We start from the raw sequence: 21,306 nt of genomic DNA on the forward strand, positions 1-21,306 counted from the left end.
ATGCAACTTTTCCCTTTAATCATAGTTACCAATACTGGTGACAGTCTGCTCAGGAAATGACACAAAGAAGCTAGGGAAGAAACATTCAGATTCAAAGCTGAAATCACATGCTGAATCTGATCATTACAACTGCACCCCTGCTAACAAGACAACACAGGCTTTAACATCTAAAATGCAAGAGCAAGCTAGATGGTTTTTAAAACAACATTTTCAAATGTTTAAATGCTCATATTTTAAATTCCCAGAAATTGCTGTGCATCCTGTTATTGTCTCAAGGCAGCATATAAAATTGGGATGTGCTTTATATACTTGGAATCAACTTGAAATTTGAGTAAACAGGACTAGATGCATACAAATGGAAAATTTCAGTTCTCATACAGGAGGTGAGGTTTCTTTTACAATTCTCTTGGGAGAGTAAGTAACTACTAGGAAGAAATCAGTGCCACAGACCCAATGAAGTACTACCTTCTCTTGAAAATTATATGCACAACCTCCATGCATGACACTGGCTTATCAGATGGTACTGAAAGGAAGTCATGGCAGGAAAGGCAAGGGAATCTGCTCTGGTCAGGCACCAACTAGATGAAATACATACATAATCTCAGAATTTATAAAATGAAATGACACTACAAAAGAGAACTACTGAAGTTAGATTCACAGAATCTGAATGAGGCACATGGACTTCAGAATGGGACTCAGAAATGGAAAAACAAAAAGTAAAACACAAACCCACCATTTTCCCACTTTCCAGACCTCAGACTACTTTTTCCTAATTGAATCATAGGCACCATATGCAGTTTAATTACCAACATCATACATTTCCTCTCCTATTGCCTTATATACTGATTTCAAACGTATGTACGTTACAACATGTTGGTAAAAGGGTCAAATGACAGGGAATGCACCCAATTATAAAAAGTCACATCCTAGGTCTGATTTATAATTTTTTTCCTCTTTGACATAAGGGAGTAACTTTTTGAGGAAGGATCAGAAAGACTGCTCTTTCTTCTAAAGTGGCAGAGAACCAATGTCTTTCCCTCACATTAAACAGAAGATGGCTACTACATAAAGGATGCAATACAGAATAATCCCAACAAAGAAACAATTCCTATGTTGTTAGTGAGAATGAGAGTAAGTTTTTAAGAACAGGGAGTTATTGTTTTATGGGATCACCTGCTGCAAGACAAGCATTATTTTAATATAAATGTTCTGAGACATACCAATAAGGTTGGCAGGTATATACATACACTGATGCAAATGTAATTTCACTGGACAAGTAGGCAAACACCTAAGCAGTTTATCCCAAACCCCTCCAGCAGAGCACAACCAAGTTTCAAAATTTCAATTTTAAAATTAAAAAGATAAGGTTAAATACACAAGATCAATTTATGTAGTATATATTCACCCTCAGAACGTGCTGAAGATGTTTTGCGTAGTTCTGTTGCACAGAGGGTTCTTTCCCTGAGGGCACATAAGGAGCTCTCAAACTGTTAATAGGTCTCTATTTTGTAACAAAATAGCAATTTTAAAATCTTAAAAAAAAATACATTACCTTCAACATGGAAGATCTCACTATTTAAATATCCATGAAATAGACATACTGGTTTGCATATCCTTTTTGGAAATACAAACAGCAAATAAAGTACATTGGAAGCATTTTAATGTAATAAGCGCATATTTATAGAAGGGTTCTGATATAAATTATATAACAATCATGTTCCTGTAATATCCTAGGCTAATTTATAATGTCAGAAATAAGTTAATGTAACATGGTTTAAAACTCTTGTTCCTATTCACTTCAGGTTACAGAGTGAAATAAATAAAAGGTCTTTGTAGGGATAGGGAGCACTGGCCATGGCAAAAAGGTACAGTACTAACCGAAGGAAACGAAGTCAAGGCTACTGTGCTGTTATGCTACAAACAAACATCTTCATACATCTGAATATTAAATAAATGTGTAAGATCTTCCATACTGACACCAGAATATCAAAACTACCCCTTTGTTTCTCAGGTATATTTACAACTTATCAGTCACCTTATGAGCATGTTCATTAAGACAGGTATCAAACACCAGTATTTACTCATTCTGATCAAGAAATTTCAGGGAAATGTCAACCCTCCCGCCCCTGGAAATGTGCACAAAACTTTTTATCAAAATCTTATCTGATACAATGCTGTGGTTTTGTAAAACAACTAAATAGCTCAGACGACCAATAACATGATCCTGTTTAAGCATCTTGCTAGCAGGAAAAGCCCTTACATACAGTACACCTGGTGAAAGATCAGCTTGGCTTAAAATATTCCAGTACAATTTTCAGAGTAAACAACTTCACAGAAGTTAATTAAAAAAATAATAATAAAAGTCAAACTAATCTTAAAGAAACCGGGGAGAAACAAAGACAAACTATAGGTGAGATCACCAGGAAGGAATGCCCAGCTTTTGTTTCCAAATGCCGACTGAAGTTTAGGTTTCAAAAAATACCTCCCCCAAATCTGAGGCATGGCTGGTTGAACATACTGCATGCTTCCAGATTCCAGGTCCAAACACTTTTCAGTCACATTTAGCAGGGCAGAAATTAGTCGTGTTTTTAAGTACGAATAAAGGTTAGCCAATGTTCTATTATTACATGGTTCATAGTCTTATCAACCTAACGGTCAGAAAACAAGGAAAATTAAACCCAACGTGAAATAACAATAAACAATACTTAACCAAGATATTGCAATGAACATCCAAATTAATTAGTTTAAATAAAAAAAACCCAGCAATACCATCTTGTTAGTCAGTGCAAACGCTACATACAGGGTTTTCTCAAGAAAGCTGAAAGCACCTGATTCTTTTGCCAAGTCATCAGATTCAATAATGTACAGGCTTAAATCTGCATTTTAAAAAACTGCCATTACATTAGTGCATAATTTATCAAAATTGTAAAAACGATTCTGCATAACTTAGGAGAATTTAATATCTAGTACATCAGCTGAAAGACTTAGGCACTTGGTTATATATTTAATTACTTACTTCAACAAGTAGCCTGTGTATAAATATTAACAAAGCAGAAACTAGTCTTGAAAAATGGAAAATTAAAAAAAATTTCAATGCTACAGATAAAAGCACTGCACCACACTCCTACATATAATGCAGTAAAGAAAGCTAGTATATAACCCTGTAAAAGTCTATGGTAAGAACATCTAACTCNAAAAAAAAGAAAGAAGAAAAGAAAGAAGGAAAAAAAAAGATCCATGCAAAGTCCCATGAAAAAGATAAATAAAGCAGCTGGAATGAGATGGAAATTCTCTCAGCAAAACATAAAATAGAAATAAATAAGTTAATTAAGTCTACTTTCACTAGATGTATCATTGTAGGATCCTGCTAGTTTAATAACTGAGTTGTTAATTTTCTATAGAAGCCATTTAAAATAGGAAATGGCTCAGTTACTGCACCGGATTGCTACAAACTCATAAAAAGCTGCTTGAAGCTTAAGTTAAATGTCCAAATTCCAATCACCTCTGGAAAGTGAACGTGTTACCCTAGTAAAGTAAATTTTCTTTTTTTTCATAATGCTAATGCAAGAGGGCTTGAAGTATCAAAGAGTCCACAGGAAATGGATGCCCCCAGTAATATCTTTTTTAAAAAAAATATACATTATATAATATATATTATATATATAAAAAGCTAATGTAAATGCTTCCATGGTATGGTCACAAATTTGAAAGATGAACCTCCTTTCAGCTGTTAACCATCTTCCCATTTGCAACAGGTTTTAAAAAGTCGTTTTTGTCTTCAGACATAACATGAGTTTTCAGAATGAGGTTGCCAACACTGACAGACGTGGTGATGGGGAGGCAACTTGCATTGCTAATGGACACTGGGAGTGGCTGGCTAAAGCAAGAAGTTACCGGCAGAATTGTTTTTTGCTCCTCCCTGGGAGAAAATAAAGGACATTGAAAACAAATTAGCTTTAAGTGAAAACTTTAAAGAATAACCCTTTAAAGAATAACCATACATGCTTAATATTAGTCATAACAAACTTCAGAAGTCCCTGGCAATGGCATGTCTTGATCACTAAAGAGTATCAGCAGTCACAAAAAGTCACATTTTCCAAAAATCATATTTAAAAAATTAAAATTCTGGACGGGGCACCTGGGTGGCTTGGCAGTGAGCCTACTTGGGATTCTCTCTCTCCCTTTCTGCCCCTCCTCCACTCACGCACTCTCAAAAAATAAATAAGCAAACTTAAAAAAAATTAAAATACTGGCTAATTAAAGGCCAATAAACTATTAAGTTCGAGTCTAACCCATATTTTTGGCAGTAACTATATAAAATGGCAATATTAAATCTAAGAATACCTTAAGATGATTTTTAAAAAGGGAAACCCCTCGTCTAGATGTTAATTCTCCACTTTGCAGTCTAGAAGCATGCCGACCAGACTGTGGAAGTATAACCTGATGCTGGGCACGAGGACAAACTTCTATTCCAATAAAAAGCAAGTCTCAGGCTACTCAAAAATGGCAAAATTGCAGTTAACACTGCATCTATTTCTCTTTAAATATTCACACCCTATGTCCACTGGTTATGAATTGTCTGTCTAACACTCACAGAATCACATGGTCTTCACCTAAACTCTGTCTCTTCTGCTCCAGTGGCTCCTTTTGGTGCTGTTGGACTGGATGTCCATTTTCCACTGCTGTTCCATTCAGCAACTGATCATTTTGAGAACTGATACCCAGCTGTATGTCCAGGATCTCCTAAGAAAATAAAATAGTAATCCTTCAGTATGAAAGTATTTTATATTTTAGTTCCCAATGGAATAAAGCCTCCTAAATCTCTAATTGTGGTACTTACTTCAATTTGTTCACCTTGTCCATCAGGTTCATCAGTATCAAGTGCCGAAAGCTCTAACTCAATATCCCTATCAGGCTTAGTATCGCTTGCATCTTCTGTATAATCACTCTGTAATGAAAAAAAAACACGCCGATTTTATACCTGGGGAAGCTGGGGCTTCCCTTTTATTTTTATTTATTTTTTTAATATTTTTATTTATTTCTAGGAGAGAGAGAGAGAGAGACAGCGTGAGCAGGGGAGGGTTAGAGAGAGAGGGAGTCACAGACTCCGAAATAGGCTCCAGGCTCCGAGCTGGCAGTCAGCACAGAGCCCGATGCGGGGCTCGAACCCACAAACCGCGAGATCATGACCTAAGCGAAAGTCGGACGCTTAACCGACTAAGCCACCCAGGCACCCCTGGGGCTTCCCTTTTAGATTAAATTAAGAATCCCAGTGATTGAAATAAAAGATTATATAAGAAATCTGGTGCTGCAATTTTATTTCTGAGTTTAAAAAACAATCATCCACCAGAAAATGGAATGCTAACATACACTAGGTAAAGGCATAAACTAATGCACAGCAGCAGCAAACAGCAAATACATTAAGCATGAAGCTGAGAGGTTCAGTTTTTTTTACCTCTCCATTTCTCAGTTCAATTTCCTTGCTTAGAAGATTTAAGGTAAGGTGGCGGCCTTCATCCAGGGAATTCCACTTCTGCTGCATGGCCAGAGCGTTGGCTTCCCTCTGAAGAAGCNAACCATAGCTTTCAACTGCCATTTTATATTTTAAGAATTCAAAGCTGAGGGACACAGAGACTACCTGCTGAAGTTCAATGCTCAAAAGGTCTCCAGTACTGGAATGCTTTCGATGACCAGATAAATCAGTAACAATGAATCTGTCCCTTTAAAGAGAAATACATTTACAGTTATAAAACTGAAAAAGCTGAAGCAACTAAAGCAGTAATGGCCATATACTATATACGTTTTCTGTAACAGATCAACTCTGAAGGTTTCAGTCGTCATTCAAATGTTTCTTTAGAAATGTGTTATTCAGCTAAAATCATTAAAGCACATTTCAAGAATAATTGGGGGTAGGATCTGTACTCTTGAGGACACATACAAGTCTGAAAATAGAGAATCCAAAAGAAGTAAGAGTAACATTACCGTTCAATATAGTGTGCTGATGACGTGGCCTCATTACCATACGAACTCCACCTTGAATCGACAGCATTGACATAAGGAACATAATCTACAGAAATGTAGAAAGAAACAATGATCAGAAAAGAAAAAAATCAGTATATAAATGTGAACATACACTTTTTAAAAAAGATCCATATTTTATCTAACGAGCCATGTTCTTTTGGCTAAACCATTTAATTCTGAGCTCCTGTGATTGTTAAATAGAGGGAAATGTGGCGTACCTCACAAATGAGGATTAAAAGGTACAGTGTTAGAACACAGCAGGTGAAGTATTAGTTATGGGGATTACCTGATACACTGATAGGCTTAGTGGCACTTCCTTGGGAAGCAGTGGCCTGGACAGGATCTGTGGTATGGTAACCTGTGCGTGAAGATCTGGAAATTGCACCCCATTTTGAGATGATAGGTCCATCACTGAATGGAATTATTGGGTCTTCTTCTTTTGTCCTTCTCTGAGTTTCAAATAAATGCACTCTTCTCTTAACATCTCCACTATCCAGGTCCTGCATAAATCAAAGGAAATCAATAAAAGAATGGTTGGCAATTACTTCAGCTAGTAATACAGGTACATGCTTTCAAAAGACATGTGATCAAATTTTCTGGTAAATTTAACACCAGCAGTACATCTCGGTGATAATCCAACATCCCTCTTAAACCACCAAACTAGCTCAAATAATTTAAGCATTAAATGCAATTTGTTTCAGACTTACCTAAATATAACTCTGCTGTTTACAGAGGAGTTATATAGCAATAATATGAAGATGAAAGCATTCAATCATTCTAAAACTTGAGTCAACATGCATGATATCCCCCCAGTCGCCCAAATCATACCATTAATACAGCATTTGAATTAGCAATTACATCTCTGGGCTCTGAATCGATGGCATTTATACAGGAGCCTATGGTGCCACAAGACCAAGGAGAATAATGAGAAAGATGATCTTCTTCAAACTTTGTACCACTCACACTCTCAGAGAACTGATTAAGAAAAAAAAAAAAAAAAAAGGCATAGTCAATTAGTGCAAAACAGTTAGGCTTACAAACTTATAACTAGTACAAAGTAACTACTATAGAATACACAGGACTTCATAATGAACAAATAATATAAAAACTTTCAATAATATAAAAAACTGCCATATAGAAAAAGTAATTCTTACACTATTTGTATTTACATTATTTACTACTGAAGACAGAATAACTTCTCCTTTTACTTTGCTCTTTCGGTACTCATAAGGAACCCCTGGACTATCAAAACCAATCAACAAATATTTGCAGCATGTCTCTAACATGGTATGAAGTACTCCAAAAATGAAAAAAAAGCAAAACACACACACACACACACTACAGTCCATGTCCTAGAATAGTTCACAATTCTGAGAAAAGACCAACATGTAAACATGGGAATATAACTGATAAACAATGCAGGATCAAATTTAAAAAAAGAACTCAAAGAAGGCTCTCTGGAACTAGAAGAAAAAGCGGACAAATTTTAAAAGGACTCTGTAAATTATTATAGGATCAGAAGAAAAAAATTGTCAAAATACTTAAATCTAGTGTACTAATTGTACAGATACAGAAAGCCAATGCCAAAAAAGGTGAAATTACATATTACAAGTCAAATTACTAGCAAATAGTAGATCTCAGTCTCAGGGAAATACTTTTTTTTTTTAAGTAAACACTACACCCAATGTGGGATTTGAACTCACAACCCTGAAATCAAGAGTCACATATTCTACCAACTGAGCCAGGCTCCCCAGGGAAATAATTATTTCTTAAAGCATAGTATAAAAAAACAAATACATTTTTCTATCAAGCAAGTGGCAACTCTCTCACTCTGTTGTCAAGGTGTTTAACTGCTTTGAAGAAGTCTCGGTTTGATGAGAAATTTGGATTTAGTTTAAAAATTCAATGGTTTATTGAAATATTCATGGATGAAAAAATAAGTTATCTAGAATTATTTCAAAATAATCCAGTGGGAAGAGGGGGTACAAATGAAACAAGACTGGATGAGTAGATAACTGAGGGTGATGGGTACATGCGTTTATTATACGATTCTACTTTGGTGTATGTTTGAAAGTTTTCATAACTTTTTGAGAGTGAGCATGCAAGTGGGGGAGGGAAGAGGGAGAATGAGAGAGAATCCTAAACAGGCTTCACACCCAGCATGAAGCCTGATGCAGGGCTCAATCTCATTACCCTGAGATCATGACCTGAGTCAAAATCAAGAGTTGGACACTTAACTGACTGAGCCACCCAGGTGCCCCTTATAATAAGATTTTTAAAAGTTTTTTTTTATGTTAGAGCCCATAGGAATTGAAAACAAACCAAATTAGGGGAATTTAAAAAAATAATCGTTTGTTCTACACACACAGCTGAAAACAACAGGGTACACTGAAATGATCCTGGTACAAAAACTTGTTTTGTAACAAAAAGACAATTAACAGTGATGCAAAACTGCACGAATAAAATAGTAGGCATTATTGCAACTCCTGTGAAGTAGGGAAGAAATGCTTCTGCTAGACCAGGATTTAAATTCCAGCTACTTACAAGATGAATTTATCACTCTGGGCAAATTACTTAATTTCTCTGAGTAGAATTCCTAAAAAACATAGATTTAATACCTGCCCCCTAAGATTTTTGTGAGAATTAAATAAAATAACATTATGCAATGCTTAGTGCCTGGCACAAGTAGGTGCTCAATAAATGATAGACCTAAATCTTATTACTGAGAAACAGAAAAATAATGAGAACTATACTGCTGGAGAGAATTTCAATTCTTGGTGGAAAAAGGTCTTAAGTAAAAACTCATTGGTCTTCAGTCTCACAATGCCTAATATTAGTGATAATCACACAATGTTCACTGAATTACGTAACTCAACTTCATGCTAACCCACTGCAAAATACCCAATACAGCTAACCCTGGTTGGAAAGAGTGCTCTGAAGTCGGGTGTTTGACCTATGTTTGCAACATCAAGTGATTAAGACCTTTCTTACATCAGTGCGAAAGTCTACACTGAATAGAGGAGAAGGTGGTGTTGGTGACTGTGTTGCCACAGGAAGAGTTGAAGAGACAAGAGGTGCTTTCTGAGTGTGGTACTGTGCCCACTGCTCTGGCTTTCTTCTTATCTGCTCCTCGCAACTGGTCTTCAAATGACCACAAGGTTCCTAAGGGGGGATAAAAGAAACAATCTTAATCACCTAGGGAGCAGTAAATAAATTTATCTATTCTCTGTGGAAATAACGTAAACAGTTTATTATATCGTTGGGACAAAAAAATACAGTAGGGAAGTCACCTTAGCCTATTCTCCACACATTTAAATGAAAGGGTTAATGTTTAGTCAAGTGAGCACTCCGTTTTCTGGTTTAGAAAAGTCATTTGTATCTATGTGGGGATACTGAAAATAGGCCCTGTCCTTGCATTTTGGAGATTTCTCTATACCTTCCCATCAGTTTCCTATCCAAGCATAACATTTATTGAGCATTAATATGTATCAGGTCCAGTTCCAAGGGCTTTGTTTTTCTGATTTAATCCTCACAACAGCCTTATGAGGTAGGTACCATTATTGCCACCAAACATGAAAAACCTGACATAGAGAAGTCAAGTAACTTCTGTAAGTCACACTATTTCCAAGTAGAGGAGCTAGAAACCCATACCTGGGTGGTAGGACACCAACTGACAGCGGGCTCTTTACCCACTACGCTACAGTAGTGTATTTCCACTGTCACTTACCCTTGGTAAAGGCACACTTGTCCTTGGCTCACTTGGTGGCTGACAAGCCACTGAATAGTACCCATCTAATGAGTTATATCTTTCCCGCAAAGATGTCTGATAAACAGACGAGTGCATCACATCCATTGGAGGTAAAGAATTACTTCTAATAATGTCATCTCGTTGGTACATAGGTGGGCGCCAGATGCGCCTGCTGTCGTACACAGGAGCATACATTCCAGAAGGTACTGGTGGAACTGGTCCATACGGCTGCGGAGGAGGAGGCTGGTAAGGAGAAGAATTCATTCGATCTCGAGGGGAAAATGTACTGTAATGATCGGCATATGGCATAGAAGCAGGTGGGAGGGAGGACTCTGGAACATTATTGGATCTCACAAAGCGAGGAACACAGGGAGCCACACCAGCTGGTACCGTTGGAGGTGGTGGGTAGTATCCTTGAAAATCAGAAAGAGGAATATTTAATGTAATCTTAGTAAAATCTAACATTTTACAATGATTTAACTCTAAATCAGCCTTTAATGTGGGAAAAGAAAATGAGCTTTGAACGTTAATTACCTTTGCTTCAGAAAGAAATTACACTACTATAGGAAAATTGTTAGTGTTCACTACTATGTTAAACTGCTCCTCAAAAACACAAGACAGAGCTATTGAGAGATGGCTGGTAAGTTTCCTTGAAGGGCATCTATTCCCACAGGTTTTGGATTAAGTAATCAGTTACATTATTGAGTCATAGCTTTGGGGGAGCAGAGGTTAAAAAACCCCTCTCAAACTCTATGTAAGTTGTGTATTGTTTTTCCAAAATTATACATAAGTATATATAAACCACACATTCCACAAACTATTTCAAAGGATTCACAGAACTCCCTGAAGCTCATCCATGGACCCTATATTTGATGTAAAGCAAAGAGAATCTTAAAACTATTGGTACTACTTAAAACTACTGGCCCCAATTCTTAGGGCAGGAAGAAAACTTAAGGGTCATATGGTTTAAAGGATTAGTTTCTTAACATAGATATTTTAGATAGATATAAGTGAGTCACTTATGTATAACAATAAATGTTATATTAGTTTTTTTTTTTTTCCTTAGAATTGTCTAAAATTACTTACCTGTCTGGGGGTACTGTGGGACTTCGAAGGGTATCTGAGTCCTTGGATCTTGAAAATACTGAATATTTTCAGAATGCTGAGGATATACTGGTACTCTAGTTATAAATGGGCTGGATTTTGGAGGCACAGAATTCAGGTCTGTTCCAACATTAGAAGGCCCAGCTGAGGTAGCCACGACATTACTTACAGGAGTCTTGGGTGGAGAGCCAATTTTACTGGAGAGATAATTTATCAAGAACAAAGAACAAATTACGTCTATAACTGCTGTCTTCCTCAGTAAAATTCTTCATAAAATTATATAGTGAAACCACTAATAGAGAAAACTTTAGACATTTCCATAGTGACAAATAAGGCAATGAATTTCACTGCCACCTTACACTGCTAATTCACAGGATCATAGTAACAGATCTCATATTCTGGTGAGGGGAAAAAGAAATGAAAACAAAGTTCAGGCACTAATATGTTCCATCAATCCCTTTTTAATCATTCTATAAACAAAGATTTTTCCTAGTGGAAATTAAAAAAAAAAATCCCATTCAGGGGCACCTGGGTGGTTCAGCCAATTGAGCGTCCTACTTCAGCTCAGGTCATGATCTCATGGCTGGTGGGTTCAAGCCCTGTGTTGGGCTCTGTGCTAACAGCTCAGGGCCTGGAGCCTGCTTCAGATTCTGTCTCTGTCTCTCTCTGCCCCCCCCCCCCCACATGCTCTGTCTTCCTCTCTCAGAAATAAACATTAAAAACATTTTTAAAAAATGCTATTTGGGGCACCTGGGTGGCTCAGTCGGTTAAGTGTCCGACTTCGGCTCAGGTCATGTTCCACGGTTCGTGGGTTTGAGCCCCGCGTTGGGCTCAGTGCTGACAGCTCAGAGCCTGGAGCCTGTTTCAGATTCTGTATCTCCCTCTCTCTCTGACCCTCCCCTGCTTACGCTGTCTCTCTCTCTCAGAAATAAATAAAACATTAAAAAAAATTTTTTTAAAATGCTATTTAATAATTCCTATTTACCAGAGAATTCTGGTAGACTACAGTTAACCCTTAACAACACAGGTTTGCACTGCACAGGTCCACTTATACGCACTCTTTGTTCAATGAATAGTACTGTAACTGTATTTTCTTTTTTAAAATACCTTTTATTTATTTTTTCAAGTAAACTCAACCCCCAACCTGAGGCTCGAACTCACATCCCCAAGATCAAGAGTCGCATGCTCTACTGACTGAACCAGCCAGGTGCCCCTCTTTGTGTTTTCTTGATGACATTTTTTTTTCTCTAGCTAACTTTATGGCAAGAATACAGTATATAGTACATACAACCTACAGAATATGTGTTACCTGATAATGTTATCAGGAAGGCCTCTGGTCAATAGTAGGTTACTAGAAGTTACATTTTGGGGAAGTCAAAAGTGTCCCCAACCCCTGTATTGTTCAAGGGCCCACTGTAGTTGACCAGAATTCTCTGGGACAAAGATGACAGACATGTAAAAGAAGTGTTGTTCTACTAAGAGGCAGATTAAAATGTAAACTCCCTGAGGAAAGGCCATTTTTGTCCATTTTGTTAACTGCTGTCTATCCAGAGTTTTGTTAACTGTTACATCTAGAAGAGTTCCTGACACACAGTAGTCACTCAGTAAATATCTATTGAACAAATGAAATAGTTCTTGCCACACAATAGGTAGCCAGTAAATAATAAGTGGATGAATGAAATGCCAATATATGGTTACTCATTCACGAGTAATGAAAATAACCAAACTTTTTCTCCTTGTTAACCAGGGATTTTTTTTTTTTTTTTAAGAATTTTTTTAATGTTTTATTTATTTCTAGGAGAGAGAGAGACAGCGTGAGCAGGGGAGGGTCAGAGAGAGAGGGAGTCACAGACTGAAACAGGCTTCAGGCTCTGAGCTGGCAGTCAGCACAGAGCCCGACGCGGGGCCCGAACCCACGAACCGCGAGATCATGACCCAAGCGAAAGTCGGACGCTTAACCGACTAAGCCACCCAGGCGCCCCTAACCGGGGATTTTCTTTGTTGAGTCACCAGGCAATCAGCTCCAGAGGATCTCACCATGCCTTTCTTATGCCCTATTGAGAAGTCAAACTTTGGCAGAGCCTAGCCTTGTGATAACTCCAGTAAAGGAACTTGTTAATGATGCAGGAATTCAGTATGCTGCATCCCAAGTAGATGGGTTTTTCTCAAACTAGAGAAACCCTTTTAAAGCTAGAATATAAACAAGGAGTATGGGCTGCTTTTAAGTCTAGCACAGATTAGTCTAGCAGATGTTTACTTCTATGTGTAAAATGGAAATAACTAAGGAACTGTGGGTAATAATAGCAGATACAAATTTACTGACTTACAGTTTAAAGATATTTTAGGGTTATGCTTATTCCTTTAGGCAACAAGGAAAACAATTAGGATTTCCTTGTAACAGTAATATAACTCTTATCCGGCAATTACAATTACTGAGCACATTCCAGGCTCTATGCTACATGCTTTACATAGATTATCTGGTCCTTTCATATAAAAATGTTATATACTATAAAATTTGAGTAAGTACTTTGAAATGGCAAATTTTAGGGAGCACCTGGGTGGCTCAGTCAGTAAAGCATCTGACTTCGGCTCAGGTCATGATCTTGTGGTTTATGAGTTTGAGCCCCACATGACTGTCTGCCGTCAGCAGAGCCCCCCACTTCAGATAATCTGTCCCCCTCTCTCTGCTCCTTCCCTGCTCACACTTTCTATCTCAAAAATAAACAAACATTAAAAAAAAAGGCAAATTTTTAGATGTGTCAGCAAGGAGGCATCAAAATTCATGACAAGATTTATAGCCTCATGAGATCATGCAAGCTATCCACAAAAATCAGACTTAAGGAAAAAGCTAACCTTCAGCCACATTCCCGACACACAGCTAGATTACTACAGCTGTAGCCTATGTGGCTCTCAGGATTCCAGGCTCTCCTTTGCAGCATCCCTCTCCCATCTACCTGATTTTGCTAGGGCTGCTTCCTGTCCTGATGAGGTCCTTCCTTCCCAACTATCCATACTTTTGGAACTAGCTCAGGTCCTCCTGAGCTCACCTTACCTCTAAGGAGTCTTCCGTAATAACTCTCTACAGAATATTATTATTTTTTGTGTTCCAATAACACATGGAACACCACTCCATTATAGTACCTATCAGAATATATTATATGATATCTGTTTACATCTACCTGCAAACCACACTGTCAGATCCTTAGAGGTAGGGAGTAGTATTAATTTAGTTCATTTTCATTACCTCTACTAACTGGCTGGTGTTGGGCACTTCGAAGATCCATAATTTTTGAATGAATAAATAAATGATTTATTTAAATTATTTTTTCAAGTTTTTCCCTTAGTCTATTTTTTAAGAAACTGAGATAGGGTTTACTTTTTAAGGTGTACAGTTCAGTGATTTTTGGTATATTCACAAGGTTGTGCAACAACCATCATCACGGACTCATTCTTCCTCAGCCCTGAGAGAAATCTCTCCTCACTAGCAATCACTCCACAGTCCCTGACAACTACTCATCTACTTTCTGTCTCGATGGATTTGCCTATTCTGGATACTGACATAAACAGAACTCTAATATATGGCCTTTTTTATCTAGCTTCTTTCACTTAACATAATTTTCGAGTTTCATCCACATTGTAGTTATGTATTCATACTTCACTCCTTATATATATATAAAAAACAGTTCTATGTTACCTTGCTAAAACCCTTCAAAAGCTCATTTTCTAAACATATATGTAACACAAAGTCTCCATAATCTGGTGCCAACCTACCTATCTAATCTTATTTTAACCAGTTCCTAACATAAACTTTCAGTTCTAAAAGGCTGGTTTCTTCAGTATTCCAAATAATTACCAACAAACTTGACCCATATTATGCTGTTTCTTTTTCTGAAATCCATCATATTTTTCCCAGAAATATAAAATATTCTTGTTCTTTCATCCAACTCCAATATTGCTTCATTTGTGTATATGCTGTCTCTACAATTATACTCTCGTAAGTTTCTTAAAGGAAGAGAGACCTTACACATCTCCTGTACTTTCAGGTGTGCCAAGAACATAGCTCAGAATGGATGCTCAAATACCATTTTGCTAACTAGACAATGTTCTCTGACATCTCATTTCTAAAATTCTCTCTCAGGGAAAACCATAAGGATTCTCTAATAAATAAATTCCCCTATCATATGCTACCTACAGAAATAAAGAATATAATTGCTTACTTATCCACTGTTTATTGTATGAAATCACTAGCAGTTTACTGTGTGTCTAGTATAATACTTTTTCCTAGAAGGCATATAATAAACACTAAATGGCTACTTAAGGGCAACAAAATCTAAACATGCTCTATTTAACTCAGATTGTCAGAAAGTTTTAAAACTTTTTTTTTTTAAGAACCAAAACCCTTTTTTATACTGAAACCCAAAAATATTGGTAATGATAATAATGATAACAACAACAGATATTTATTAAGTGCTATTCAGCAGGTACTGTTCAACGCACACTGCAACAGTGATTCACTTAATCTGCACAATCAACATATGTAGTAGTTACTATTACTGTATGAATTTTATGGATGAGTACACTGAGGGTGGCAGATTAACTGGCCAAGATCAAACAGCTAGAAAACAGTGAGCCAGAATTTGAACCCAGAGAGTTTGCCTTCCAAGAGCCCCCCTCTTAGCTACTACACATCATTCATCATTATAGAATATACCGTAGACTATTCTGAGTGAAGCAGAGGCTGGGGGCTTAGCTTCTCACCTTGCTGAGGTTTCTAGTCCCTTCCTGGCAATTCTCTTGACTAGATCCTAAAGTTAGTAAAGTTCAAAGATCTAAGTGTGGAAAAAACCCAATGCTGGTCCAAACTCTTCAGTTTACACAAGGAAAACAAAACCCAGAGCTGAAGTGACTTTCTAAGGTCACAGAGCTGTTCAATTGCAGAGCCAGGACTAGAACTCAAATTTTGGGGGATTCAGTGCTTTTTCTGCTATGTGAAAATCCTGCATAAAAATTCTAATTAGTTCCTTTTCCTTAGGATAAATTAAAATACTCAGGTATTTCACAAAAAGCTGAGTAACTCTCAGTAACCATTTTTACCAAATACTTACTTTTCAGTTACAGACTCTGCAGAAGGCCCAGTAGCATTCTGACCATTAGTGCCAACCTTCCCCACTTTCTTCACAGTCTCCAGAGCTCTTAATGTATTGTCAGTACTACGTGGGATTAGCTGGGAAACACTGTTTTCTGTATTTGAAATTCCATTTGTACTTGGAACAATTTTCCCCGTTGTTTCAGTACTTCCTATGACAGAAATGACATTTCCGGCTGTGGTTGTGACAGTGTTGTTTACACCAACTTTATTTAGAAGAGGAAATGTTCTTACAGTTGCATTGATCTTTTTGTTCCTTAATCGATACCTGTTTCAAAAACAATCAACATATATTGGTGAATTTTTCACTAAATTTACCCCGAGGGCGGGGAAAAAGACAACGGGAAAAGACTTAAATAGGAGGAAACAGCTTTGAAAAAAAATTTCATCAGCTAAATATCAAATACAGTCTACACCAAACTCTGCTGTGATAGATGCCACATGAAAATCTCTCTCTCTCACACACAAGTATACAAGTATATGCAGACATGTAATTAATATAGCAAACAACTACACATGTATCCAAAGAAGCCTGTTGAGTGAATGGGAAGAGATCCTTTTGAAAATTTTATATAATTGGAATAAAAAGTACACTAAAAAAAATGAAAGGAACAGTAACAAATTTATTTAGGAATGTAGAATCAAGAGGAAAGGTAGGCAAGAGTTAGCAAAATTCTGTCGTTACCAAACTGTTAGAGCATTATATAAATTAAAAAAATTACAAAACCAAAATTCATTCTTAAACACTACACCAGATTAATTTATATCTAATATAAAAAGTATTTGGATTAAAAACTTACTTAAAAACTTTATTTATGGTGGTCAGATATAACACTTCTAATACATCTAGCAATTTGATCTTGAACTCCATTTAAGACAATCTATTTCCACTTGTACAAGAAAAACTTCATTATAATGCAGTCCTAAGTCAAGCTTCCCTTTAATACTTTAAAGTTGTGAACAACTGTTATATGAACAAAAAAGTCTACACACATTTGAAGTCATAATTACATATGCCCAAATTAATCTGATATTAATGTTATACATAATCAAACATATGGTAATTAAATATAAATAGTGTTAGTGATGAGCAATCCCTTCACAACAGCCTCCCTTTTAGTCCCTCAGTATCTATAAAAACCTCATTATTCAATCCTGCTCTTCTCCCTGCCTCCCTCCCCTCTACTGCCCTCCCTCTCCCTCTCTCCCTCTCTCTCACATACACACAAACACACAGATAGAGGCAGGTGGAGCTCAATTAAAGAAAAGTGTCCCCAGATCAGATCAGACTGGCTGAGGGTGAAGTGAGCGAACACGAAGTTAAAAAAAGATGACAGGTTATGGTCAGTTTACATACATCATCTTAAGAGATTCTGGGGAGCCACTGATGACTTCTTTAAGAAGGTGGGGTATGAGTAGACCTATATTTTAGAAAGGGAGTTTGGTGGTATGGAGGGGTCTGTGTTTTTTTCAACATGCTCTCTAAAACCTGCTCTTCATTTTTCACCTCAAAGGTTCTTGTACAAAATACCCAGCTGCTCTTTGCTTTCCATCCTCAAAGGACAAATCTCAACTATGCTTCAGATTACTCTGGGAGGCAAAAAATAAGGTTTTAATTGCAAGTACCTTTAAAGATAAGGAGTTATAAGAAGTAAAACCTTAACTAAGAGAGGTAAAATAAGTGGCAAGTAGGGATACATACTGGGTTCCTAGCATCTAAGCAGCTCAAAACTTGGACTTCAAATCTAGACCTCACATTTAAAAATGCCAATTACTTACTATTCTTTTAAAATCACCTTTTGAGGGGCGCCTGGGTGGCTCAGTCGGTTAAGTGTCCGCCTTAGGCTCAGGTCATGATCTGATGGTTTATGGGTTCGAGCCCCGTGTCAGGCTCTGTGCTGAGAGCTCAGAGCCTGGAGCCTGTTTCAGATTCTGTATCTCCCTTTCCCTCCGACCCTCCCCTGCTCATGCTGTCTCTCTCTCAGAAAAACAACAACAACAAAACATTTAAAAAAAAATAATAAAATCACCCTTTGAGCTCCCTCAAGTCCTCACTCCCTGCCTTACCCAGCTTAGAATCCACTCTCCACCATTCATCCCTCCCTTAGAAATACCCTCAACTCCCTTGGGCCACCCCCTGTGTTGAACTCACCTGGTAAAACCCTAATCCAGTTCTTCATGTATTCTCTTATTCTCTGCCTGCTCCCAGGCAGCTGAACGTTGGTGGAAAAAACCATGCAATCATGCTCTCTAGATTCTCTTCAAAATTCTGATCAATTATTTAAAATGGCCAAGCAATACATTAATACACTTCTCTACTAAATTCCCTTTCCCATCTCTAAAATCCTTTCCACCTCCACTCGCCACAGCCCCTCCACAGCTGATGATATTGCCTCCCACTTGACAGAGAAAACAGACGAAGCCAGAGGAAAATTACTTCTTTCACCACCAATTCCAGGAAGCTTCCTGAACTGTAACTATATACTCCTCCTAAAAAGAGATAAAGAGCTCCTGCTCCTAATCCTGCCACTTGGGTTTTAATGAGGGCCTATCTCCCCACTTGTGTCCCAGGTCCCAAGCCCATTTGCCTTTCCAAAGACTTCACTCCTGTAATTATCTTTTTTATTCTAGTGCACTAACACTTTATTCAGGTGTCTGCTTACATTCCATAGCCTCTGATATCCCTTCCCAGACAACCTTATCTAAAATATCTCCCCTTTCCCAACCATTCTTTCTCCATATCTTGTGTTATTTTCCTTCATAGCACAAATCAGTACCAGATATTATGGTTTCTATTTATTTGCTTTATGTCAATCTCCTCTACTAAAAGTAAGCCCCATGAGAGCAACTATTTTTGCTTTTCTGACTCACCTCTCTATTTTCAGCACATAATACAGTACCTGGTCCACATTGTGTTTAATAAATATTTGCTGCATGAATGGGAAGTAAGCCTCTAACTTCCTATGGCCAAGAGAACTAAGTACTGATTTTCTACCTACAAAAAGCATTTCCCATCTAAATTAAAATACTACTTGGTTACACAGGTCCCAAACCTTAGAGTCATTCTTGATTCTTCCCTTTTCTTTATAGTCCATATTCAACCTATCATTTCTGTCAGCTTTACTCCCAAAATAGACTCCAAATCTGAACACTTTTCATCATTTCCATTACTACAGTTCTAGCACCAAGCTACCAATCTTGTACCTGAACCACTGTAGTAGTTTCATTGGTCTCTAGCCATGCAGACTCTCAGGTGACATTTCTTTTTTTTTTTTTTTTAATTTTTTTATTGTTTTTATTTATTTCCAGGAGAGAGAGAGAGAGACAGCGTGAGCAGGGGAGGGTCAGACAGAGAGGGAGTGACAGACTCCGAAACAGGCTCCAGGCTCTGAGCTGGCAGTCAGCACAGAGCCGGATGCGGGGCTCGAACCCACGAACCGCGAGATCATGACCTAAGCGAAAGTCGGATGCTTAACCGACTAAGCCACCCAGGCGCCCCATCTCAGGTGACATTTCTAAGACAAAGTTAAAATTTCATTGTTGCGGGATGCCTGACTGGCTCAGTCAGTGGAGCATGACTCTTGATCTCAGGATTGTGAGTTCTAAACCATGCTGGGCATGCAGCTTAAATAAATAAATAAGATTAAAAAATCTCATCATTGCATTTGAATAAAACCCAATTATGTCTTCCAAATTCCTTGCCAGGGTCCACAAAGCCAGTGTGATGTGGTCCCTGCCTGCCTCTCTAGCTTTATCTTTTGTCATCCCTGTCATTCTTCATCTTCCAAACACACTGGTCTTGTTTCCAGTTCCCAAGCATGTCAAGCTCGTTTCCACCTCAGATTTTCTTTATAGCATTTTATCACTAACTGAAGTTGTGTTTACATGTTTACTGTGCCTCTTTCCCCAACAGAAGCACCTCAAAATAGTACCCAGCACTTAACAATCATATTTATAAATGTTTGTTGAGCTGGTTGATTACAGGCTTTTGTCATTCTCCAGAATGCAGCAATTCTTAGAAACAGGATTCTAATATTCTACATTCTCAAATATATTCACCTAAATATTTATCTTAGGAGAAACTACTAGGCATTTACATTTAGTCTGGTTAGAGAAATGCAGAGTAGAGAAAACGGGCTGGAGTTAATTAATTTAAGTAAAATAAATGTTTGCTGCGCTCCTGGTGTATTATGTGAAGTAAGGCAAAGGATCCACCCTCAAAAAGCTCAAAGATAGGTAGCAACAAAGTATTTTTTTGATCAATAGGATAGTGACATCTCACTTTCTTAATCCTTTGTATCACTGATTTTTCTTCTTCTGTTTTCAAACAGTAACAGAGAATGTGAAGCTGGTTGGAAAAATGAATTGTAGATTATTTGTTCTTTCAACATAAATATGTTAAATTTACATCAGACACCTACTAAGTGCAAAAAATATCAAGATGAATTACTCATAAGATAAATGAAGTCTGGTGAAAATAAACACATGCAAATTAATAACTGCAACATGACAAGAGAACTGGACATTATCAAGTGACCATGTACAGAGCACAACAACAGCTCAGTCAAGGAAGCAACTCACACTGGCTGGGAAGTTAGAGAAGTCCTCAAAAGGAAGAGGACATCTGAGTAGGACTATGAACAGCAGCTCTCCAAACAGAGAAGAGATAAGCATATGATACAGAGGAACAACATGTACAAGGGAAAGAAGAATGGAAGAATTTGTGCAGTGGTAAACAGGGATTAACTAGATGTACCTTAAAAAAAAAAAAAAAGACTACAAAAGGTAGAGTAAGGCTAGAAAGTTAAGACTAGGACTAGATCCTTTGCTACACTGAGGAACCAATTAAGAATTTAAAGCAGACATGGACATGCTTAGATAATTACCTGCAAAAGAAAATCTCGGTAGCAATGAAATAGACAGGCTGAACATAAGGAGGTGCCAGGTAAAAGGCCTGAAGAGTATTAACTGATAAACTAGTTCCCATCTGCTGCTAAGGTTTCAGGTAGAGATGCAAGAAAAAAGTGTCCTCGCGCTTTCTGTCTGGTTGTGGCAGTTAAGATTGAATGGGGGAACACAGTGCAAAAACATGGGAGAGAACTCCTGCAAGTCAGTAGTAACCCTGTCAACAGTGAAGACCTTGTTCTACTCCAAAGGATCTAAAATGTGAGTTTACAAGAGAAGTGTTGGAGAATGATTGTCCTGACCCTTGCCCTTTGATTAATTCCACTTTTATAAAGCTTAAGGGTTAAAACTAAAAAAAAAAAAAAAAAAAAAAAAAAAAAAA

At 37.4% G+C, this 21,306-nt stretch overlaps 1 protein-coding gene across 4 annotated transcripts in view; it reads right to left on the reverse strand.

Annotated features, from left to right (window-relative positions):
- Nucleotides 1-3,213: 3,213 nt before the first annotated feature.
- RC3H2 (ring finger and CCCH-type domains 2) overlaps nt 3,214-21,306 on the reverse strand; it is a 50,010-nt gene continuing 31,917 nt past the window's right edge. Inside the window, exons 10-21 of one of the 4 annotated variants that reach the window (XM_077768182.1) lie at nt 15,979-16,287; nt 10,856-11,070; nt 9,749-10,182; nt 9,013-9,183; nt 6,850-6,996; nt 6,308-6,521; nt 5,983-6,067; nt 5,639-5,720; nt 5,456-5,563; nt 4,841-4,948; nt 4,595-4,743; nt 3,214-3,919 (exon numbers count right to left, since the gene is read on the reverse strand). In XM_077768182.1, coding sequence (XP_077624308.1) covers nt 3,724-3,919; nt 4,595-4,743; nt 4,841-4,948; nt 5,456-5,563; nt 5,639-5,720; nt 5,983-6,067; nt 6,308-6,521; nt 6,850-6,996; nt 9,013-9,183; nt 9,749-10,182; nt 10,856-11,070; nt 15,979-16,287 — 2,218 coding nt within the window. In that variant the 3' untranslated portion in view covers nt 3,214-3,723. Of the gene's footprint in view, nt 3,920-4,594; nt 4,744-4,840; nt 4,949-5,455; nt 5,721-5,982; nt 6,068-6,307; nt 6,522-6,849; nt 6,997-9,012; nt 9,184-9,748; nt 10,183-10,855; nt 11,071-15,978; nt 16,288-21,306 lie in introns of all 4 variants that reach the window. The other 3 variants (XM_077768184.1, XM_077768183.1, XM_077768181.1) reach the window with 3 other exon arrangements.

This window comes from Crocuta crocuta, unplaced genomic scaffold (assembly GCF_008692635.1).
Source record: "Crocuta crocuta isolate KB4526 unplaced genomic scaffold, BGI_CrCroc_1.0 scaffold35, whole genome shotgun sequence".
In the NCBI taxonomy this organism is placed as follows: Eukaryota; Metazoa; Chordata; class Mammalia; order Carnivora; family Hyaenidae; genus Crocuta; species Crocuta crocuta.